The sequence below is a fragment of the Nicotiana tomentosiformis genome, chromosome 3 (assembly GCF_000390325.3).
Source record: "Nicotiana tomentosiformis chromosome 3, ASM39032v3, whole genome shotgun sequence".
Taxonomy (NCBI): domain Eukaryota; kingdom Viridiplantae; phylum Streptophyta; class Magnoliopsida; order Solanales; family Solanaceae; genus Nicotiana; species Nicotiana tomentosiformis.
In genome coordinates, this window is record NC_090814.1 from 103,784,970 (window position 1) to 103,805,633 (window position 20,664).

Genomic DNA, 20,664 nt, shown 5'->3' on the forward strand with positions numbered 1-20,664 from the left:
GGGTACTAGCGGTTTAATGGGTAAATGTCACGACTCAAAATCCCACCTCAGACGTCGTGATGACACTTAGTCTCTAAGACTAGGTAGGCCGATTACAACTTTAAACTTAATCGGACGTCCGGTAAAGTTTTAAAATCTAAGACTAGGTAAGCCGATTACAATTTTAAAATCCCACCTCAGGCGTCCAGTTACTTTAAACTTTAATTATAAACCTTAAAAGTTTGCAAACACTTAGGTATCAATAACATTGAATAAGAAAAATAAAATATACTAAAAAAAAAAAAAAAGTAACCCGGCCCAGTCCTGACCCGTTAAGCCCAAACCCGAATGGGCCCTAATTAAATCGAAATTTCCCAACCCATTATCAGCTCGTTTATCCAGCCCACTAACCAGCCCGGAACAATAACTGGACGGGCTATTCTTTTTCGTGTCCAGCCCATCCGGTTAACACCTATAACTCATATTCACACCTCTTTTGCTTGGGAGACTAGAATTTGAAGTAGATGACAAGGACCACGAGTCTCACTTTAGGGGCTTACGCGGCGCGAATTCGGATATAGTTGAGCCCCAATATGGATATCGGATAAAAAAAGTCTCATTTTAATCAAGAGGCGATTCCATATTTAAGTTCAAATTCAAATTACAACAACAACAACAATAACAACAACAACCCAGTATAATCCCACTAGTGGGGTCTGGGGAGAGTAGTGTGTACGCAGACCTTTCCCCTACCCTGGGGTACAACCCAGTATAATCCCACTAGTGGGGTCTGGGGAGGATAGTGTGTATAATCCCACTAGTGGGGTCTGGGGAGGATAGTGTGTACGCAGACCTTTCCCCTACCCTGGGGTAGAGAGATTGTTTCCAAATGACCCTCGGCATCCTTCCCTCCAAGAACTCTTCACCTTGCTCTTGGGGTGACTCGAACTCACAACCTCTTGGTTGGAAGTGGAGAGTGCTTACCATCAGAGCAACCCACCTTGTCTTCAAATTCAAATTAGTATTGGAATTATAGTACTACTAAAATTTTGGAAAATTTCATTAACTTCCCCCACACAGTTTCTTTTTGCACTAATTCTTCTTCTTCTTTTTTTAATTTTTATGGAACCTCTTTGTTTTAGCCATAAAAAAACGTTTGCGCCAATCTAATAAATATAGAACACGTGTGTTATACTTATTGTTGAGGTTTTATTTTTTAAGATGTAATATTCTTAAAATGAGGGTGAATGGGAAATGGAGGAAAAATGAAATTTTGAGTAAAATTTTAAGTTTCCCCTCTTAACAATGAGACATTGTCCCATATTGGAAGTGGAAGACATTTTTGGTGGGTATATATATAATTGCTCTTCTTGTAGCTCTTAAAGAGTTAAGAAGAAAGCAAGCCTCGCGCCGTCGTCGTCGTCGCTCGCTCGGCTCGGCTTCGGCTACGGCTTCGGCTTCGGCTTCGGATTCGGATTTGGATTTGGATTTGGATTTGGTCAAATGATCGATTGATTGATTAATTTTTTGGACCAAATTTATTTGTTAATAGTAAATATTAACGTAAGATTATCCGTATTTGTAAACGGATATTTTCCAATCCGTGTATTGATAATTTGGCAGCCGGATAATGGTCTTCCCACCATGAAGTGCTTGCTCCACAAACATGAAGTGCTTGCTCCACAAACATGTAATGCTTGCTCCACCATGAAGGGTGGACGTTTGGTCTTGCACTCCTTCTTGGCTGCTATATATATGAGCAGCAAATGTTGAAGAAAGATACTCAACTCAACATACAATTCGCTCAACAAATTGGCTATACATTGCATTCCTTCCTCTCAGAACTTCCATACGTTTTTCTGAGTATATACTCCTTCGTTCTGCATTGTTTTTAACTTCAAACAAAGCAACTGTAAGTGTGATTTGCTACCGAACTTTGTGTTCGCCGAAACACTGGGGTTTGAAGTACCGCTACACCAGTGTGTTATTCGTTCTATCCTGGGAGGAAATAATCCATTACCTTGGGTACTAGGAGGGGATTAAATTCCTTAAGGAAACACTGTGAATTCAGTGGGCTCGAATTTATTATTATTGTTTCATTACGTTAACTTATATTTTGCAGAATTAATATTTACAAATACAGCAATATTGACCGGGAATAACAATCTTAAGGAATTTAATATTTATTTCTGTACTTGTGTTATTCTTATTATTCTGCAAACTAAAACCTTTGTGGTTTGTGTACTCCCGTTTTGGAGAGTTAAGCCTTCGTGGCGTTTTGTTGGATATTAAAATCTACGTGATTTTTACTCCAGTTTGAAAACGTGTATTAAACGTTTGTTTGTGTCATTCTTTTACATAAAAGATGATGACTGAAAACGAAAACCAAGCTGTTCCGATGGCGACTGCCAACGCAACGACAAGCCGAACACCGGCGTTGGCACCGGCAGAAAAACCCGGAAAATTTTCCGGGATTGATTTCAAACGCTGGCAGCAGAAGATGTTCTTCTACTTAACTACGTTATGTCTACAGAAGTTCATCAAGGAAGATGTTCCTGATCTGCCGGATAAAACTCCAGATAATGAACGCTTTCTCGTGATTGAAGCGTGGAAGCATTCTGATTTTTTATGCAAGAATTATATTCTTAGCGGACTGGATGATAATCTGTATAATGTATACAGTAGCATGGAGACATCCAAAGAATTGTGGAATGCGCTTGAAAAGAAATATAAGACTGAAGATGCCGGGATGAAGAAATTCGTTGCCGCAAAATTTCTGGACTACAAAATGATAGATAGCAAGTCTGTTATTACTCAAGTCCAGGAATTGCAAGTGATTATTCATGATCTACTTGCTGAAGGTCTTGTAATCAACGAAGCATTCCAAGTAGCAGCAATGATTGAGAAGTTGCCTCCGTTGTGGAAGGACTTCAAAAATTATTTGAAACACAAACGAAAGGAAATGTCCCTTGAAGATCTCATTGTTCGGTTGAGAATCGAAGAGGACAATAAAGCTGCTGAAAGGAGAGGCCGTGGAAATTCAACAATAATGGGAGCAAATATTGTTGAAGCTAACAAAAAGAGGAAGAAGGCTTCTGGTCCGAAATACAACCCAAGCAAGAAGCGGTTCAGTGGAAACTGCTACAAACTGTGGGAAAACCGGACACAAATCTACGGAGTGTCGTGCTCCGAAGAAAGACAAGAAAAGGGGTCAAGCAAACATGGTAGTAAACCATGATGATGTTGATAACTTGTGTTCCATGCTCTCTGAATGTAACTTGGTGGGAAATCCTAAACTGTGGTGGTTTGATTCAGGAGCCACTCGCCATGTTTGTGCAGTTAGAGAGGCTTTTGCTACCTATGCTCTTGCTGAACCCGGAGAGACAGTTTATATGGGAAATGTTTCAACAGCAAAAGTTGAAGGATATGGGAAGGTATTTCTAAAAATGACTTCTGGCAAGGTCATGACTTTGAACAATGTCCTTCATGTTCCCGAAATGAGAAAGAATTTAGTCTCTACTGGACTTCTTGTTAAGCACGGTTTTAAGTGCATTTTTGTATCCAACAAGGTTGTAATTAGTAAGAATGAAATATTTGTGGGAAAAGGTTACCTCACCGAGGGCCTTTTCAACCTAAATGTAATGGTTGTTGAAAATAATAATAATATTTCAGCTTCTTCTTACTTACTTGAGTCAAATGATTTATGGCATGTACGTTTGGGTCATGTCAATTATAAAACCTTGCGGAAAATGATTAACTTGGAAGTACTGCCCAAGTTTGAATGCGAAAAATCAAAATGTCAAACATGTGTGGAATCTAAGTATGTTAAACATCCTTATAAGTCAGTTGAAAGGAATTCAAATCCTTTAGACTTAATTCACACAGATATTTGTGACATGAAGTCAATACCATCTCGCGGTGGAAAGAAGTATTTCATAACTTTTATTGACGATGGTACTCGATATTGCTATGTTTACTTACTGAATAGTAAAGATGAAGCAATAGACGCATTCAGGCAATACAAAAATGAAGTTGAAACGCAACTTAACAAGAAAGTAAAAATGATAAGAAGTGATAGGGGTGGTGAATATGAATCTCCTTTTGAAGAAATATGTTTAGAATATGAAATTATTCATCAAACAACAGCCCCTTACACGCCCCAATCTAATGGGATTGCGGAAAGAAAGAATCGCACATTAAAGGAGATGATGAATGCGTTGTTGATAAGTTCTGGTTTGCCACAGAACTTGTGGGGGGAAGCCATTCTTACGGCTAATCGAATATTAAATCGAGTGCCCCATAGCAAAACACAATCCATTCCTTATGAACAATGGAAAGGAAGGAAACCCAACTTGAATTATTTTAAAGTGTGGGGGTGTTTGGCAAAAGTGCAAGTTCCTAAACCCAAAAGGGTAAAGATAGGACCGAAAACCGTTGATTGTGTTTTCATAGGATATGCGACAAATAGTAAAGCATATCGATTTCTGGTTCATAAATCAGAAAATCCCGACATTCATAATAATACGGTTATAGAATCAGATAATGCTGAGTTTTTTGAAAATATATATCCGTATAAAAAGGAATGTGAGTCGTTTGGTGAAGGATCTAAACGACCTCGGGAAGAAACAAAAGAAAGTACATGTAATCAGGAGAATCCAAGACGTAGTAAACGTCAAAGAACGTCTACTTCATTTGGACCAGATTTTGTGACTTTCTTATTGGAGAATGAGCCTCAAACATTTAAAGAAGCTATGACTTCTTCGGAATCATTATTTTGGAAAGAGGCAGTCAATAGTGAAATAGAATCCATATTGAACAACCATACATGGAAATTGGTTGATCTTCCTCCTGGAAATAAACCTTTGGGTTCTAAATGGATTTTTAAGAGAAAAATCAAAGATGATGGCACTATTGATAAATTCAAGGCAAGGCTCGTAGTCAAAGGGTATAGACAACGAGAAGGTCTAGACTACTTTGATACATACTCTCCAGTTACAAGAATTACGTCCATACGGATGTTAGTAGCATTAGCTGCAGTGTATGGTCTTGAAATTCATCAAATGGATGTTAAGACAGCCTTCTTAAATGGAGAGTTGGAGGAAGAAATTTACATGGAACAACCTGAAGGGTTTGTGGTTCCAGGTAAAGAAAAGAAGGTATGTAGACTTGTTAAGTCTCTTTACGGACTAAAACAAGCACCCAAACAATGGCATGCGAAATTTGACCAAACAATGTTGTCAAATGGTTTTAAGATAAATGAATGTGATAAATGCGTGTACATTAAAAATGTTCCAAATCACATAGTCATTGTTTGCCTATATGTGAATGATATGTTGATAATGAGTAATGACATTGCCAACATAAATGCTACTAAGCGTATGCTCAATAGCAAGTTTGATATGAAAGACTTGGGAGTTGCTGATTTAATTCTGGGAATTAAGATCAATAAGACTCCTCAAGGTCTGGCATTGTCACAATCTCATTATATTAAGACAGTACTTGAAAAATTCAAGCACTTGGGCTTTAAAGTTGCAAAGACTCCAATTGACGTGAATCTTGCATTAGCAAAGAACAAAGGCCAAAGCATATCACAATTGGATTATGCTCGTGTATTGGGATGCTTAATGTATATCATGAATTGTACACGACCAGACATAGCTTGTGCTATAAGTAAACTGAGTCGATATACGAGCAATCCAGGCCAATCTCATTGGATGGCAATGAAACGAGTTTTGGGATATTTAGAACATACCCAGAACTTTGAATTGCACTACAGTAATTTCCCTGCGGTGATTGAGGGATACTGTGATACAAATTGGATCACCGGTTCAACTGATTCTAAGTCCACGAGTGGATATGTATTCACTATTGGTGGAGGAGCGGTATCTTGGAAGTCGTCCAAACAAACATGTATTGCCCGCTCTACAATGGAGGTTGAATTCATAGCCTTAGATAAAGCCGGTGAAGAAGCTGAATGGCTCCGGAATTTCTTGGAAGACATTCCATTTTGGCCCAAACCGTTGGCACCAATATGCATACATTGTGATAGTCAAGCGGCAATTGGAAGGGCTGGGAGCGTCATGTATAACGGTAAATCTCGTCATATACGACGAAGACATAAAACCGTTAGGCAATTACTCTCTAGAGGAATTATCACAATTGACTATGTAAAGTCAAGTGATAATGTGTCGGATCCACTTACAAAAGGCCTAACTAGAGAGGTAGTTGAGAAATCATCAAGGGGAATGGGGCTATGGCCGAGAACAAGTCATTGTGGCGGTAACTCTACCTAGAAGACTGGAGATCCCAAGATCTAGGTTCAAAGAGATCAAACAAAGTCATTAATGACGGTTCAACATTGTCAAATAAAATTTTAGTCCATTCTCGTGATGAGACAATGTTCAGTACCAAGGATAAAGCATTAAGGCTTTTTAATGATTTCTAAATTTGATACGGGGTATATCAAATAGTGTATCTACAGGATGACACGTTTAGGAATCACCTATTTAAGTGTGAAGTGTGAGCCGCTTCAAGGAGAACTTTGTAAGGCCAGTTCTCTACGCACTTATGAAACCAGGCGGTGTTCATGGCTGAAACGAACACAACAATGAGAACCAAAGACGGTTAAGGGTTGATTGTGTGACTTATGGTTGTCTAGGTATACACCAAAGATCGACGGTTCAAAGATATCAAATCTACCGATTGACCGAGTATATCCGACATAAGTTTACTACGGAAAGTTCAAAGGGAAACCTACTTATCCAGATGCAATTAATCCTTGCTTGTAAATCACACAGTTTTTCATGCATACTTCCTTGATATAGTCATTCCCCATTCATGTGGGGGATTGTTGAGGTTTTATTTTTTAAGATGTAATATTCTTAAAATGAGGGTGAATGGAAAATGGAGGGAAAATAAAATTTTGAGTAAAATTTTAAGTTTCCCCCTCTTAACAATGAGACATTGTCCCATATTGGAAGTGGAAGACATTTTTGGTGGGTATATATATAATTGCTCTTCTTGTAGCTCTTAAAGAGTTAAGAAGAAAGCAAGCCTCGCGCCGTCGTCGTCGCTCGCTCGCTCGGCTCGGCTTCGGCTACGGCTACGGCTTCGGCTTCGGCTTCGGCTTCGGCTTCGGCTTCGGCTTCGGCTTCGGCTTCGGATTCGGATTCGGATTTGGATTTGGATTTGGATTTGGTCAAATGATCGATTGATTGATTAATTTTTTGGACCAAATTTATTTGTTAATAGTAAATATTAACGTAAGATTATCCGTATTTGTAAACGGATATTTTTCAATCCGTGTATTGATAATTTGGCAGCCGGATAATGGTCTTCCCACCATGAAGTGCTTGCTCCACAAACATGAAGTGCTTGCTCCACAAACATGTAATGCTTGCTCCACCATGAAGGGTGGACGTTTGGTCTTGCACTCCTTCTTGGATGCTATATATATGAGCAGCAAATGTTGAAGAAAGATACTCAACTCAACATACAATTCGCTCAACAAATTGGCTATACATTGCATTCCTTCCTCTCAGAACTTCCATACGTTTTTCTGAGTATATACTCCTTCGTTCTGCATTGTTTTTAACTTCAAACAAAGCAACTGTAAGTGTGATTTGCTACCGAACTTTGTGTTCGCCGAAACACTGGGGTTTGAAGTACCGCTACACCAGTGTGTTATTCGTTCTATCTTGGGAGGAAATAATCCATTACCTTGGGTACTAGGAGGGGATTAAATTCCTTAAGGAAACACTGTGAATTCAGTGGGCTCGAATTTATTATTATTGTTTCATTACGTTAATTTATATTTTGCAGAATTAATATTTACAAATACAGCAATATTGACCGGGAATAACACTTATGACTTAACCATAATTGATTGATATATCATTTAATCTCAATTATCACTAAGCATAATAAACTAATATAGTTTAGTATAAACATAGAATGTAATTAAGTTTTCCCGACTTAGCCACTATGACGTTTCAAATTTGATGTTATCATCGGACTTTTATATGCTGCGCCAAACATAGACCACCAATTAAATTAAGGTATTGAAAGTTAGAAACAAATTCTACTAATAGATTAAAACAAAAATTTCTAAGAGTTCATTCTTCTCTTCGCTAGTTCAGAATTCTTTGTTCTTCATTCATTCAAACAATATCATTTATAAATACAAAACCCAACCCTAATGATGAGTTTTACAATAGGGTAAAAGAGACAACCAATATTCCCGCACTCGAATTGTGAAACAAGCACTATTCTACTGTATGAGGAATATGTATTCAACCAGTCGTTAACTCCAAAATGAGAGCCAATATATGCTGCATGATTGAGATGACACTGGACCTCAAAAATAAACATGAACCATCTTAGAGTAAACTTGAGCTCTCGCGGAGAACATTACATCAGGAGTTTCATTAATTTCAGCTCTTACTCAATCCAAAATTACTCTCAAAGTATGTTCTCTTGCAGAAAAATGAACTTAAATTCCATTCACAAATAGATAAATAGATGAAGTTCATATGAATGATGAATCAAAAACGATCCTTTCTTTTACGTGCTGTGTATTTGGTATCTGCAGGCACTGTATTCCCCTTTCTCCTCATCTGTTCTTTCTTCTTCAGAACCCAATCTCTTCCTTTGCCTCTCTTATTCACTTTTTGCTTTTTTCTAGGTCTGTGCCTATCAGATACGAAAACCTGCATGGTAGGGTGAAAAGATAATTAGATAACCAAAGACTGACAGAATAAGAGGGGGAAAAGAAAACAGGAAAAACGAGGGGGTTTAGGAGGAAAGGGGGAAAGAACACTTACTGTCTGGTTTTCTTCATCCCCGCTACTATCTTCATCAGAGCAACTCTCTCCATCTTCACCCTTTCCGTTGGGAGTGATGGAGCTAAGAGATGGCGGGCCACAAGTGAGCACTAAGTACTCTTTCCTCCTTTTAGTACTGTGACAAGAGAGAGCATCCAGTGTCAAGTCAGTACACCAATTATCAAAGAGTTCAATCTTCATACCTTGAAAATTCATCTCTTTGCATCAGATTTTAAGGTATATCTAACATACATGTTTTGCCTTTCCTTCCCTCATTTTTAGCTAATTCTAGTTCAGTCCCTTCATTATTGTGTGTACACATTTAATCTTCAATCCTCAGATATACTCCAACTACTTTGGTATGAGAAAGAAGAGAAGAAATTGGGAAGACGCAGTGAGCACGCATGCAACTTTAAAGGGGACAGCCTCTCGGTGTTGCTCGCACAATAATTCCTATATCTTCTAAAAGCTAGAAGTTAGAGTAGGGACACTATGCTTAATTATGTCTTTAACGGATCGAATCCATTGAGCCTTTGGAGGTTGAGTGGAGGAACACCTGACGGTCACATCTAGGTGGTTGTTTTAAGTATTTATTTAAAATTGATTGATCCTGCTTGTAGAGGGATTAACCTATACCATTTTGGATAAACTAAGGTTGATGTATTAAGAGTGATAACATGAGGTCTACCACTAGAATTAAGCTTTAATGTAGACACAATTAGCAATGCCATATAAAGCTTCCTGGGGAATACATGCCTTCTAATTTCATTTCAGGGGATGAGCTTCCAGACAGGAAAACCGATGTTGATCTCCTTACTGTTTCACCTTTTATTCTTTCAGTTGTGTAAGCCTTCCATCTCACCATAAAACTAGCAAAAATGAAGAACAGAGGATGTTTATAAGCTTCTTCTCTACCTGTGGGGGTAGTCAACAACTATGCCTCCAGAAAAACCAGCTCGCATGGCAAAACCCAGTATCAACTCCCGCTGAGCGATATTTTCAGGATAGACTTGAAGTACTGCTCTTGCGCCTCTTCCCAAACATCTATATAAGGAACCAAAGAATGCCCTACAGAAATTTTTGATGAAGTAATCAAAATGCATTAATAAGGCATCAAGAAGATGCAGAATTACAAAAGGAGAAGGAACAGCTCCAGTATAAACCAGGAGCTATCATGGAACAAAACTGTAAACAGCAAAAGATTATCCCCAATACAGTAACTATGCTATAACTATGCTATAACTATGCTAATATCAGGGAACTAACAAAATCCAAAAAATTATCAACACTGTTTACGGGGGTGCGAAAATTTCAACTGAACAAACTAACTATTGTAGGTTTCACACTACTTGTTCAATACTGCTGACATAATAATTGAATCTTGGGCAGATCAGTATCCACCAACAATCAATCTAAGATAGAATGAACTCACACTTACTTCAACCTTAACCGAGGTTCATGAGAGGACTTGTCAGCATTGCAGAGCCACTGCTCAAGCAAATAAAGAACATTAGTAGTAAGCAAGAACCAAGCATAGCAAGTATGATAGACATGGCAAGAGAACCAAGAGTTGAGATGTTAAAAAAAAAGATCATTCAAACCTAACCTATATAGTCAACTGAAAGAAGCCCGCTTACCGCTCCCTTTTCCCCTAGACACTTTGCCCTCTTAATTTGTATATGTCAAAAGGACTACAATCAATTGAAAATGCCTTTTGCTTAAAAAGTATGACTAAGTGCGTGCAAGCTAACCTGAACACCATTGTTAATTTGAAACAGAAAAAAGATGCCTAACTCACAGGTGTGTACACACACAGACACGTGTTTATATGGGTGAGTATGATAAAATAAGTAGTACTATCTTTTTTCCTTTTAATCTTTTTATACTGTGTCCTCATAATCATCTTCAGATTTTCTCCCCATTAAGAGCTCTCAGAGGATACTAACCTGATAACTAGCATTAAATTAGGTCGACGAACATCCTACTTCTTAGATAGGAAAAGAACTGACCCCTCCAACCATAAGGTTTGGCAGTCAAGTCAACAGAGCAAAGTGAGAAATGACCAGTATTGGGCTTTCAGGTAGGGAGTTTGGGGGATTGATTTCCATTAAAATAAAATGGAAAGGGAAAGAGCTAGTGATGCCTATTATTTCTCTTGCATATATACAGATAATTTAGCAACATCCAATGCAAGTGACAATCAGGAGAAACTTTTGAAAGTTGATGATGAGATTACAAAAGTTACTGCTTCGATAATTCTTGAAAGTTATGAGCGGACCAAATCTTTTCATATGGATATATGAGTTAATTATGGAAAAAGAAAAAACACCATTTTGTATAATTAAACATTGTCAAGCTCCCCTAGACCAAATGTGAAGGGCAGTTTAAAGTAGCTACCATCATTTTTCATAAGGAGTAGCTACTCCCAGCATTATCAGGGAAGAACAAATCAATAAAGTAGAGACAAGAATATACCTGGACAGCAGAGATACTGATGGCACCATCTAGAACTCCAGGTCGAAGCCCTAAGCCCTAAAACAGATGCAACCTATTATTTAGGTTCATTCAATCAAATGAAGAACAGGTTGCAGGTATATAGGAGATGCAAATTTTGAACTAGCCAATCTTTGAGAATTAGTAACATCCTCATCAACAAGTGTATTGTGTCAAAAGAAAGTAGTTTCACAGATATTTAATTTTCAGAGAAATGCTTACTTAAAAATCCAAAGCAATGTCAATATACACGAAAAATAACCAAGAGAGGCAACCACCTCTTATGTCTTTTCTTTTTACCCTCAACCATGACTTACAAGAAAAACCAGGTCAAGCAAAGAAACTGTGCACAATTAATGACTAAAAACATGTTCAAAATGCTTTTGCCTAAAAACACCCAATTATGGCAGGAAGCTACATCTCTTTTTTGTTGGGATGATTAGACTTATGGCCAGACAATACAAGCAAAGTTTATCCGACTGGTTTTTGTGTAAAACATCACATAATATACTGTAGTGATCACCTGCCAGCAAATTTCTATGCAAGTGTGAAATCTCCAATTCTAGTTTCAGGAGTAGCATCACAAACGTAAGCTGGTAAACTAAGATTTAACCACTAGCATGGCCTTTAAAACAGAAAAGAGAGATGCATCAGGAGACATTCCATATAGTATTGGGGAAAACAACAACTAATGTAGTAACAGGTTATTGTATGCTACAAATTACTAAGTTCTAATATGTTTTATATAGGTTGATAACTCTGCTTCATCATTACTGTCATGACATCCTTCAATTGCATTTTGAGATTTCCGTATGACTGCAACAATAAGTACTATGGGTATAAAGGCATACATATCCACAAGCAACAAGGTGTATCTGGTCTTAATACCTGCAGTTGGGAGAAAAATGAAGAAATCATGTTGAGATTTTAGGTACCTACCTGACCCATGTCACCAAGTACTAGATCACCGTCAACCTGGCGCTCCAGTGCAACGTCTGGAACATGAAAATCATTATCTAACAATAGTTAAACGAGAAAAACTTTTCACTTAGATGACAAGAAATTTACGCACCAAGCATTGACTGTGATATATCCAAGCCAAGCCATTGGTGTCCATGCTCAGTGATTGTTTCACCACTTAGACCTGATCCACATCCTTCAGAATGGAAAACAAGTAATTACTGCCTGGTTGTTTAACTGATAAGGTGGAATAAATACGAAAACCTCACAACTCCACAATTTTTTTTTATGAGGTAAGATTAAACCTCACAACTCCACAATTGAAAAGATAAAGAACTATCATTGTTCAAAAGACATCTGTTAGAAGGCACGAGGACAACAATTCTGAAAGGTCACATTGAAGGAGCCAACCTTCCGGGAAATTGCTTAACTCGGACCAAATATACTGCAAAACAGTTTCTTACTGATCAACCAAAAGAAAATATTAAACCTTTCCTCATTTATCCAGTATGATGAATGAGCAATTAACCATTTTTATCTACTGTGTGTTTTTCAACAATCTAAGAAGGCCAGTATAGCTCGGTCCTATCTTTGGCACAATCACACATTTCGGAAGGTATCAATTAATTACTCTCCGCATAGTTCATTTGGTTATTGTTAGATTTCCATCACTAGCTGTTGTTCTTTTCGCCTCGTTTTCTTATTATCTTGTTCTCGTTACTGCTTGTTGCTACTACATTATTTTCATCTTTTCTTGTGCCGAGAGTCTATTGGAAAGAGTTTTTCTACATTCACGGTAGGGATAAGGTATGCGTACTCACTACCCTCCAAGACTCCACGTGTGGGATTATACTGAGTTGGTTGTCGTTGTTGTTAATGTTGTTGTATAGTTCATTAGGTTTACAATAAGCCAGTTTTTTTCTTTAACTATCTTAAAATGTACATGAGGCTTTTACGTACAATTCACTAAACACTAGTTTTTATTCGTGTAATGCTATAAAAACAACTCCCTTTCTCTTTATTCACCCCCAAAAAACAAATCCATAGCTAAAACTTAGCTCATCAAATTCACAAATACAACTACACAGTAAAACAAGTGTATACCAATATCAAGAAGTAATCTTGGGGCTCCATCATCTGGTAAGGCAAGAAGCTCCAATGCTCTCTCTGTAAGTTGCGACTTTTGCATAATTACAAACAAAAGTCAGCTAAGTATCCAACGCTGTGAATGGAATAATCTTGTTTTATTATAGTATAATAAAGCACAAACCTGTATGTCGATTATTCGAGAAGATGAAGTGTACTTGCGAGCTTCATCATCGTTGTAGAATATTTCCGGCGGCGCTAGGAGCTCCGGTCTTGATGTCGACATTTTCTTCACTCAGAAGTCAGTGTGGAATTATGGGTATTTTATTTAACAGAGTCAACTGGTGAAAAAGGATTTGGTTTTAAAGATAATAAAGTATGGTTCCAAAACCCTAATTTTTCAGTTATGGTTTCTGCTATTTATTTTTTATGGAGTAGTTGATTTGGGGCCTTGTTTTCTTTTTTCATTTAGATCCCTACATTTTCAGTTTAATCTTTTATTGCCTGGTTATTCTGCCTTCACACTATATGAAAGAGAGATTTGATTTTATTATTTTATAATCTATTTCAAATATTTTTTAATTTTATGTTTATTTTACAGGAGATTACTAAAAAAATATGAAATATTTATTGCCTTATTTTTTTCTATTCTGATGGTAAATGGCAGAAGAGATACTAGTAATTTCCTCCCGTATGAATAAACAAAATTTTATCCTCCATTTCTTGGATTTCATTCAGAATTTTTTCCTTGATTTTTTTTTTCATTTTTTTGTGTGAATTCTCTAGAGGCAAATTAAGGACTTGGGGGACTCTATCATTCTCATCTCTCGAGCCTTGAAAACTGAGAAAACGAGACATTAATTTGAAGATTTTCTTTTTTTTTGTATATTCAGCAAAACGTGTGTTTAGTCACTGTGCATACTTATGATTATATACAAAAGGAATGAAATTGTACATAAAATAAAATACAAGGAAGGAAGAAATAATTAAAAATACATTATGTAATGTGCTGACCACTATGGGAATATTATGAAATAATGTAGCGGTGGAATAAACAATTAAAGTACATGGTGTAATGTGCTGAGCACTAGGAAAATATTCTCGAACAATGTAGTAATTGTACTTCATAATCAGAAAATCCTAGATATTTTTCTGCAAAGCTTCATTATCTCCAACCCACCCCCCACCCCTCAAGTTGGAGGGGGAAGGAAACATACCCACTTGCCTAATAAATCACGATGAAGAGGTCATGTGAGTGGTTTTGTGAAGAGATCCGCCAACTGGGCAGAAGATCGAACAAAAGATAATGAAATCAGCCTAGCTAGATATTGTTCTCGCACAAAATGATAAGTCAATTTCAACGTGCTTCGTTCGTTCATGAAAAACGGAGTTTTTTGCTATGTGAATTGCTGTTTGGTTGTCGGAGTGAAGGGTGACTGGAAGAGAAATAGGAATTGACAGATCCTCAAAAAGACGAACCAACCATGTAAGCTCTGCAACCACTCGCCTCATAGATCGGTATTCTGCCTCGGCCGAACTAAGTGAGATTGAAGTTTGCTTCTTGGATTTCCAAGAGATCGGAGAGGTGCCAAGGGAAATGTAAAAACCACTCACCGACTTCCTCGAGTCCGGGAAGGTTGCCCAATCGTAATCACAAAAGGCTAGGAGTTTGAATGATGAGGAAGAAGACATAAAGATCCCAAGCCCAGGATCTTTGAGCAAATAGCGAAGCACACGAAATGATGCATCTAGGTGTGGTTGTCTTGGGTCCTACATATACTGGCTGAGGTGCTGGACTGTGAAGGACAAGTCTGGCCGGGTGTGAGTGAGGTAGTTAAGTTTTCCAAGGAGATGACGATTCAAGGTGGGATCCTTCACTAATTCCCATGTTTGAGTAGACAGACGAGTAGATGAATCAAGTGGAGAAGAAACATGTGGCAAATGGAGGGAGACAAACTCTTGGAGAAGGTCTAAAGTGAATTTGCGCTGAGAAAGGATGAGTCCATCTGTTTCTCGGATAACTTCCATCCCTAGAAAAAAATGTAAGTCCATGAGATCTTTAATTCTGAATTCTTGATTGAGAAATTCTTTCAATGCATGCAATTCTGCACTGTCATTTCCGGTCAAAAGTATATCATCCACATAGATAGCCACTATAGAAATAGAAGAATTTGACTTTTTAAAAAACAAGGAATAGTCGTTTAACGAGTGAGTGAATCCCTTAATGTTCAAAGCAGCTGTAAGTTTAGTATACCACAGTCGAGATGCCTATCATAGCCCATAAAGCGATTTCTTTAACTTGCATGCATGAGTAGGTGAAGGGGGTACAATCCCGGGTGGGAATTTCATATACAATTCTTCGTTTAGGTCTCCACGCAGGAAAGCGTTATTCACATCTAGTTGGTATAGACCCCATCCTTTCTTTACTACAGTGGCCAATATGCATCTGATTATGGTCATTTTCACCACGGGTGAAAAAGTTTCATTGAAGTCTATGCCCTCTTTCTGTATGTCTCCTCTAATGATTAATCTTGCCTTTAGTCTTTCCACACTGACATCTGGATGTTGTTTAACCTTATAAACCCATTTGCATGGTAAAACTTTCCTCTCATGTGGTAATTCAACCACTTCCCAAGTCTTATTAAGTTTATCCATTGCTTCTTGCCACCCTGGGTGATGTGTTGCCTGTAAATAGTTGAGAGGTTCTTGTATATTGGACAGTGTGTTTATCATATGCTGATTAGTAGAAGATAGTCCACTGAAAGATATACAAGTAGGTGTAACAGGTGTGAGAAAGCAAGAGTTGCTAACATCTGTGAGTTGGAGTGCATTACAGATATAATCCTTGAGATAAGATGGAGTTGTGTGTGGTTTGGTAGACTTCCTAATAAGAACATCCATCATATGATCAGAATTTAAAGAAGGAAAACAGGTATACCTGTTACACCTATAGGTTGCGGTAAGAAGGCAGTCACCCCAGTATGATATAGGTAGGTGTGATTGGTATAACAAGGCTCTGGATGTGTCTAATAGATGCTTGTGCTTTCTCTCCACAACTCCATTTTGTTGTGGTGTGGACACACAAGTGGTTTGATAAATAATATCTTGTGACTGAAAAAAATCTGACTAAATGTTCCCACTTCCCAATTCAAAGGCATTATCTAAAATACAACATCTCTAGAAATGAAGGGCTTTAAATTCTTGAGTTTCAATACTTTGTAACCCTTCTTTCCATGAGGATAACCTAAGAACACACAAGGAGTAGCCGTTGGTTCAAACTTAGTTTTATGATTTGAGAGAGTGGAAGCAAAACACAAACACCCAAAGCATCTAAGGTTAGAGTAATTTGGCTTGCTTTTAAAGAGAACTTCATAAGGAGTTTTAAATTTTAAAACACTTGAAGGAAGCCTGTTGATCAAATAGGTTGCGGTAAGAAGGCAGTCACCCCAGTATGATATATGTAGGTGTGATTGGTATAACAAGGCTCTGGATGTCTCTAATACATGCTTGTACTTTCTCTCCACAATTCCATTTTGTTGTGGTGTGGACACACAAGTGGTTTGATGAATAATACCTTGTGACTGAAAAAATTCTGATTGAATGTTCCCACTTCCCAATTCAAAGGCATTATCTGACCTTATAATTTTGACCTTGCTGTTAAACTGCCTTTCTACCATGACTAGAAAGCCTTTTAGAATAGTGAATGCATTGGATTTGTTGGTTAGTAGATAAGTCCATGTTCATCTACTGAAATCATCAACAATTGTAAGAAAATACTTAAAACCATCATATGTAGCACTATTGTATGGTCCCCAGGTATCCACATGAATTAATTTAAATACTTTCTTCGTAGAAATAGAACTATAGGGAAAAGGAAGTTTGGATTGCCTTGCCATAGGACAAATAGCACATGAAGTGGAAAATTTAGAACAGTTGGATATAGAAACTGATGAAATATTTTTCATATTGCTAAGGGGCATATGGCCTAATCTGTAGTGCCACAGCTTTTTCTTTACACTTGAATCAGAACAATTAAAACATTGACTGTAAACCATGATTGGAAACAGAATTCCTTCTTGGAATTAAAACTCTTCTAAACTTAGGTGAACTCTTAGACATTATTTTTGTATGTCTGGATCTGAGAATGTAGAGGCCTACTTCTTCTTTACCAATATCCAGTGGGCTCTTCATTGAAGGGCCCTGCAGAAAGAAACACGAAGAGGGAGTGAATAAAATATATTGCTTGAGTTGTCTGCACAACTTGTGCACAGACAACAGATTATATTTAAATGATGGAATGTAAAGAACATTTCGCAGAATCAGATTACGCAAAAGAGAAACGGTTCCTGAATGAGTGACTTTAACTTTGTAAGAGTTTGGGAGTTTAACCATGAGAGGTTCAGGCAAGATTTTTAAATATGTGAAAGATTATTTGTTGAAAGACATATGTTCCGTTGCTCCACTATCCAATATCCAAGAATCATCATTGATTTGAATTAAACAGGCAAAAGAATCAAAGAAATTGGTTATATCAGCACAACTCACATTTGCTGCAACATCAGAGGTTCCTGCATTGTTTTGTCCCATTTTCACTTGCTGAAGAAGCTGCAGCAGTTCAGCCACATTTTCCTTGGTAAGATTTTGACCTCCTGTTGCATTTTCTGCTCCCTGTTCACTTTCCTCATTTGAAAAAAAAGCGTTGTTTTCCTGGGCACCTCCCTTAAACTTTTTCTGCTTTGTGAACTTGAAATCTGCTGGAAACCCATGAATCCTATAGCATTTGTCTATGCTATATCTAGGCTTCTTGCAATAAGAACAAATTCCTGCATTTTTCTTAGATTCAAAACTTGTTTTCTGCATCATGTTCTCATTAAATTTTCTGAAGTTTCCTGGTTGATTTGAAACAATAAATGAGGCAGATTCCCCTGAATATGCAGGGGTAGCATGTATCTCCCTTTGTTTCTCATCTTGAATCACAAGAGAGCATGCATGTCCAATGGAAGGTAAAGGTGATGGCAACAAAATGTTGCTCCTTACCCCAATAAATATGTCATTCAGTCCCATTAGGAACTGCAGTAGTCTCTCATCTTAGTGTGCTTTCAAGCTTTTGACTTTTGCTCCACACTCACACTCACAAACACAAGTAGAAAATGTGTTGAGTACATCTAGTTCATCCCATAGGCTCTTCATTTTGGTAAAATAAGTTACCACACTTGAATTTCCTTGCACCACTAAACTTAGCTCCTTTTGTAGATGGAACAACTTTGCTCCATTTGCTTGACCAAATCTGTCTTCCAGGTCACTTCATAAATCCTTTGTACTCTGTGAATAGAGAACACTCTCAGCTATCTCTTTGGACAGGGAGTTGAGCAGCCATGAAAGTATCATGTCATTGCATCTAGCCCAAGCTTGCTGGATTCCAGAATCAGCCTTAGGGACAACCATGGTACCATCGATAAATCCCAGCTTGTTCTTTGCAGACAAGGCAATAATGACTGCCCTTCTCCAACCTCCATATCCGTTTCCATCAAAAGCTGATGACACAAGGTTCATCCCTGGATAGTCAGAAGGATGAAGGTAGTAAGGGTGAGTAGAGTCAATCATTCCTGAAGCAATGGTAACTACAGGTGAAGGAGCATTTGTGGTGGTAGTAGCAAAAGCTAGAGTATCAGCCGATTGTGGTGAAGAATCCATAGCAGACAAGCTTAAGAGAGGAAGAAAAATGAAGAAGGAAAGGTGATTTATGACTGAGAAAGCAGAAAATGATAGCAGAATCAAACTTGCTCTGAAAGACTGAAACCATGAGAAAATGAGAGAATGATTTGAAGATTTCCTTCTTTTATATATTCAGCAAAACATGTGTTTAGTCATTGTGCATGCCTATGATTATATATAAAAGGAATGAAGTTGTACATAAAATAAAATACAAGGAAGGAAGAAATAATTAAAAATACACTATGTAATGTGCTAGCACTGTGAGAATATTGTGAAAAAATATAGTAATGAGAATAAACAATTAAAGTACATAGTGTAATGTATTGAGAACTAGGGGAATATTCTTGAACAATATAGTAATTGTACTTCATAATCAGAAAATCCTAGACATTTTTCTGCAAAGCTTCATCGTCTCCAGCAAAAACACTCCATATTTTTTAATTTATACGTATTCCTTTTTTTTTTTTACTTCTGATTTGCATGGTCAAACAAGTTTTTTTTTTCTAATGATAATCTAACAGTAAAGTTAGTATGTAGGCTTGATTGGTTATGAAACGTATTTAAATTTCGCAAGGGCAAGTTTATAATTTATTACAACTACCGGATCAAATAGCCTTTCTACTATGAGCTAATTAATTTTGCGATTTTATCCACATTAATCAAATTAAAATTAAAATTAAAATTAAAATTATATTCGAAAAGTTATATCTTAAAATTATTTATTTAGTGGCAATTTTTTTGTAAAAACCTTAACGTGGGTCAATTCCAATTATTTTTTTTGTAACGATGATAGCCTTGTAATAAATGTGTTATCCGAGCACAAGCCTCCCTATATGTCTTAGGACCCGTTTGACCTTTTTTTTTCTTTTTTTTCTTTTTACCTTTTTGGAAATTTTTTACTTTTTACCGGAATCAGTGTTTGACCATGAAAATTTCAAATTTCACTTGTAGTTGAATTTCAGAATTTTTCGAAAATTTGAGAAATTCCAAAATGCTAATTTTTAAATATTCACTTTAAATCACCCACAAAAATTTAAAAATAACTCGCAATTATATTTATGTCCAAATACAACTCTAATTTTCAAATGCCATTTTCACTTAATTTATTTTTTACTTTTTTTCGAAGTTTCACAATTCTTATATCCAAACGCCCACTTAATAATGTATTATAGTTTTCCTTTGGACAAAAAAAATTACTTTTAGTTGACAAAGCGACAATGGTGGATGATCAATCAAAGAAATTTCAGATTATGATATAATCTGTTGTTTACCCGAAAAACGGATAGAGTTGAATTTGTACGTAGTTCTAAGGATATGTGGTATAGCTTAATACAAATCGTAAGGATAAATAGAAATATCAAGTATGAATTGCAAAGAATTCAAAATAGACAAGGTTGTAAAGAAGATGAATTTTAGGACTAAACAAGTGGAATCAAATTAAGAAGCTTGAAAGAAAAACTCTTCACTATAGGAGAATATGATGCTTGAATTACAATATTAGCAAAAACTTGCCCTCTACAGAAATGATAACTATCCCATTTATAGTAGAGGAATCTTATTTTAGATATAATTAAAAATACGTAGTGGGAGACCCATGACAAAATCAGCT

General features: G+C 37.0%; 2 protein-coding genes across 2 annotated transcripts; both read right to left on the reverse strand.

Moving 5' to 3' along the window:
- Positions 1–8,335: 8,335 nt before the first annotated feature.
- Positions 8,336–13,738, reverse strand: LOC104121208 (18S rRNA (guanine-N(7))-methyltransferase RID2-like). The gene is made up of 9 exons (XM_009633152.4): positions 13,525–13,738; positions 13,359–13,434; positions 12,367–12,450; positions 12,234–12,289; positions 11,277–11,333; positions 10,240–10,289; positions 9,717–9,869; positions 8,802–8,937; positions 8,336–8,687 (listed from the first exon to the last, which is right to left on the reverse strand). The coding sequence occupies exons 1-9, from the start codon at positions 13,624–13,626 to the stop codon at positions 8,523–8,525; spliced, it is 879 nt and encodes a 292-aa protein (XP_009631447.1). The 5' UTR covers positions 13,627–13,738; the 3' UTR covers positions 8,336–8,522.
- Positions 13,739–18,644: 4,906 nt separating this feature from the next.
- Positions 18,645–19,034, reverse strand: LOC117273663 (uncharacterized). Its single transcript, XM_033652853.1, has one exon. It carries the CDS (start codon positions 19,032–19,034, stop codon positions 18,645–18,647), a length of 390 nt encoding a protein of 129 aa, XP_033508744.1.
- Between the last annotated feature and the right edge of the window lie 1,630 nt (positions 19,035–20,664).

Coding starts and splice junctions, on each gene's coding strand:
- LOC104121208 (XM_009633152.4), bottom strand. CDS start 13,626: ATGTCGACATCAAGACCGGAGCTCCTAGCGCCGCCGGAAATATTCTAC. Junction 10,290..11,276: donor TCAGTATCTCTGCTGTCCAG/GTATATTCTTGT, acceptor TTGCTTGAGCAG/TGGCTCTGCAATGCTGACAA. Junction 9,870..10,239: donor GAACCTCGGTTAAGGTTGAA/GTAAGTGTGAGT, acceptor AAATTTCTGTAG/GGCATTCTTTGGTTCCTTAT.
- LOC117273663 (XM_033652853.1), bottom strand. CDS start 19,034: ATGGATTCTTCACCACAATCGGCTGATACTCTAGCTTTTGCTACTACC.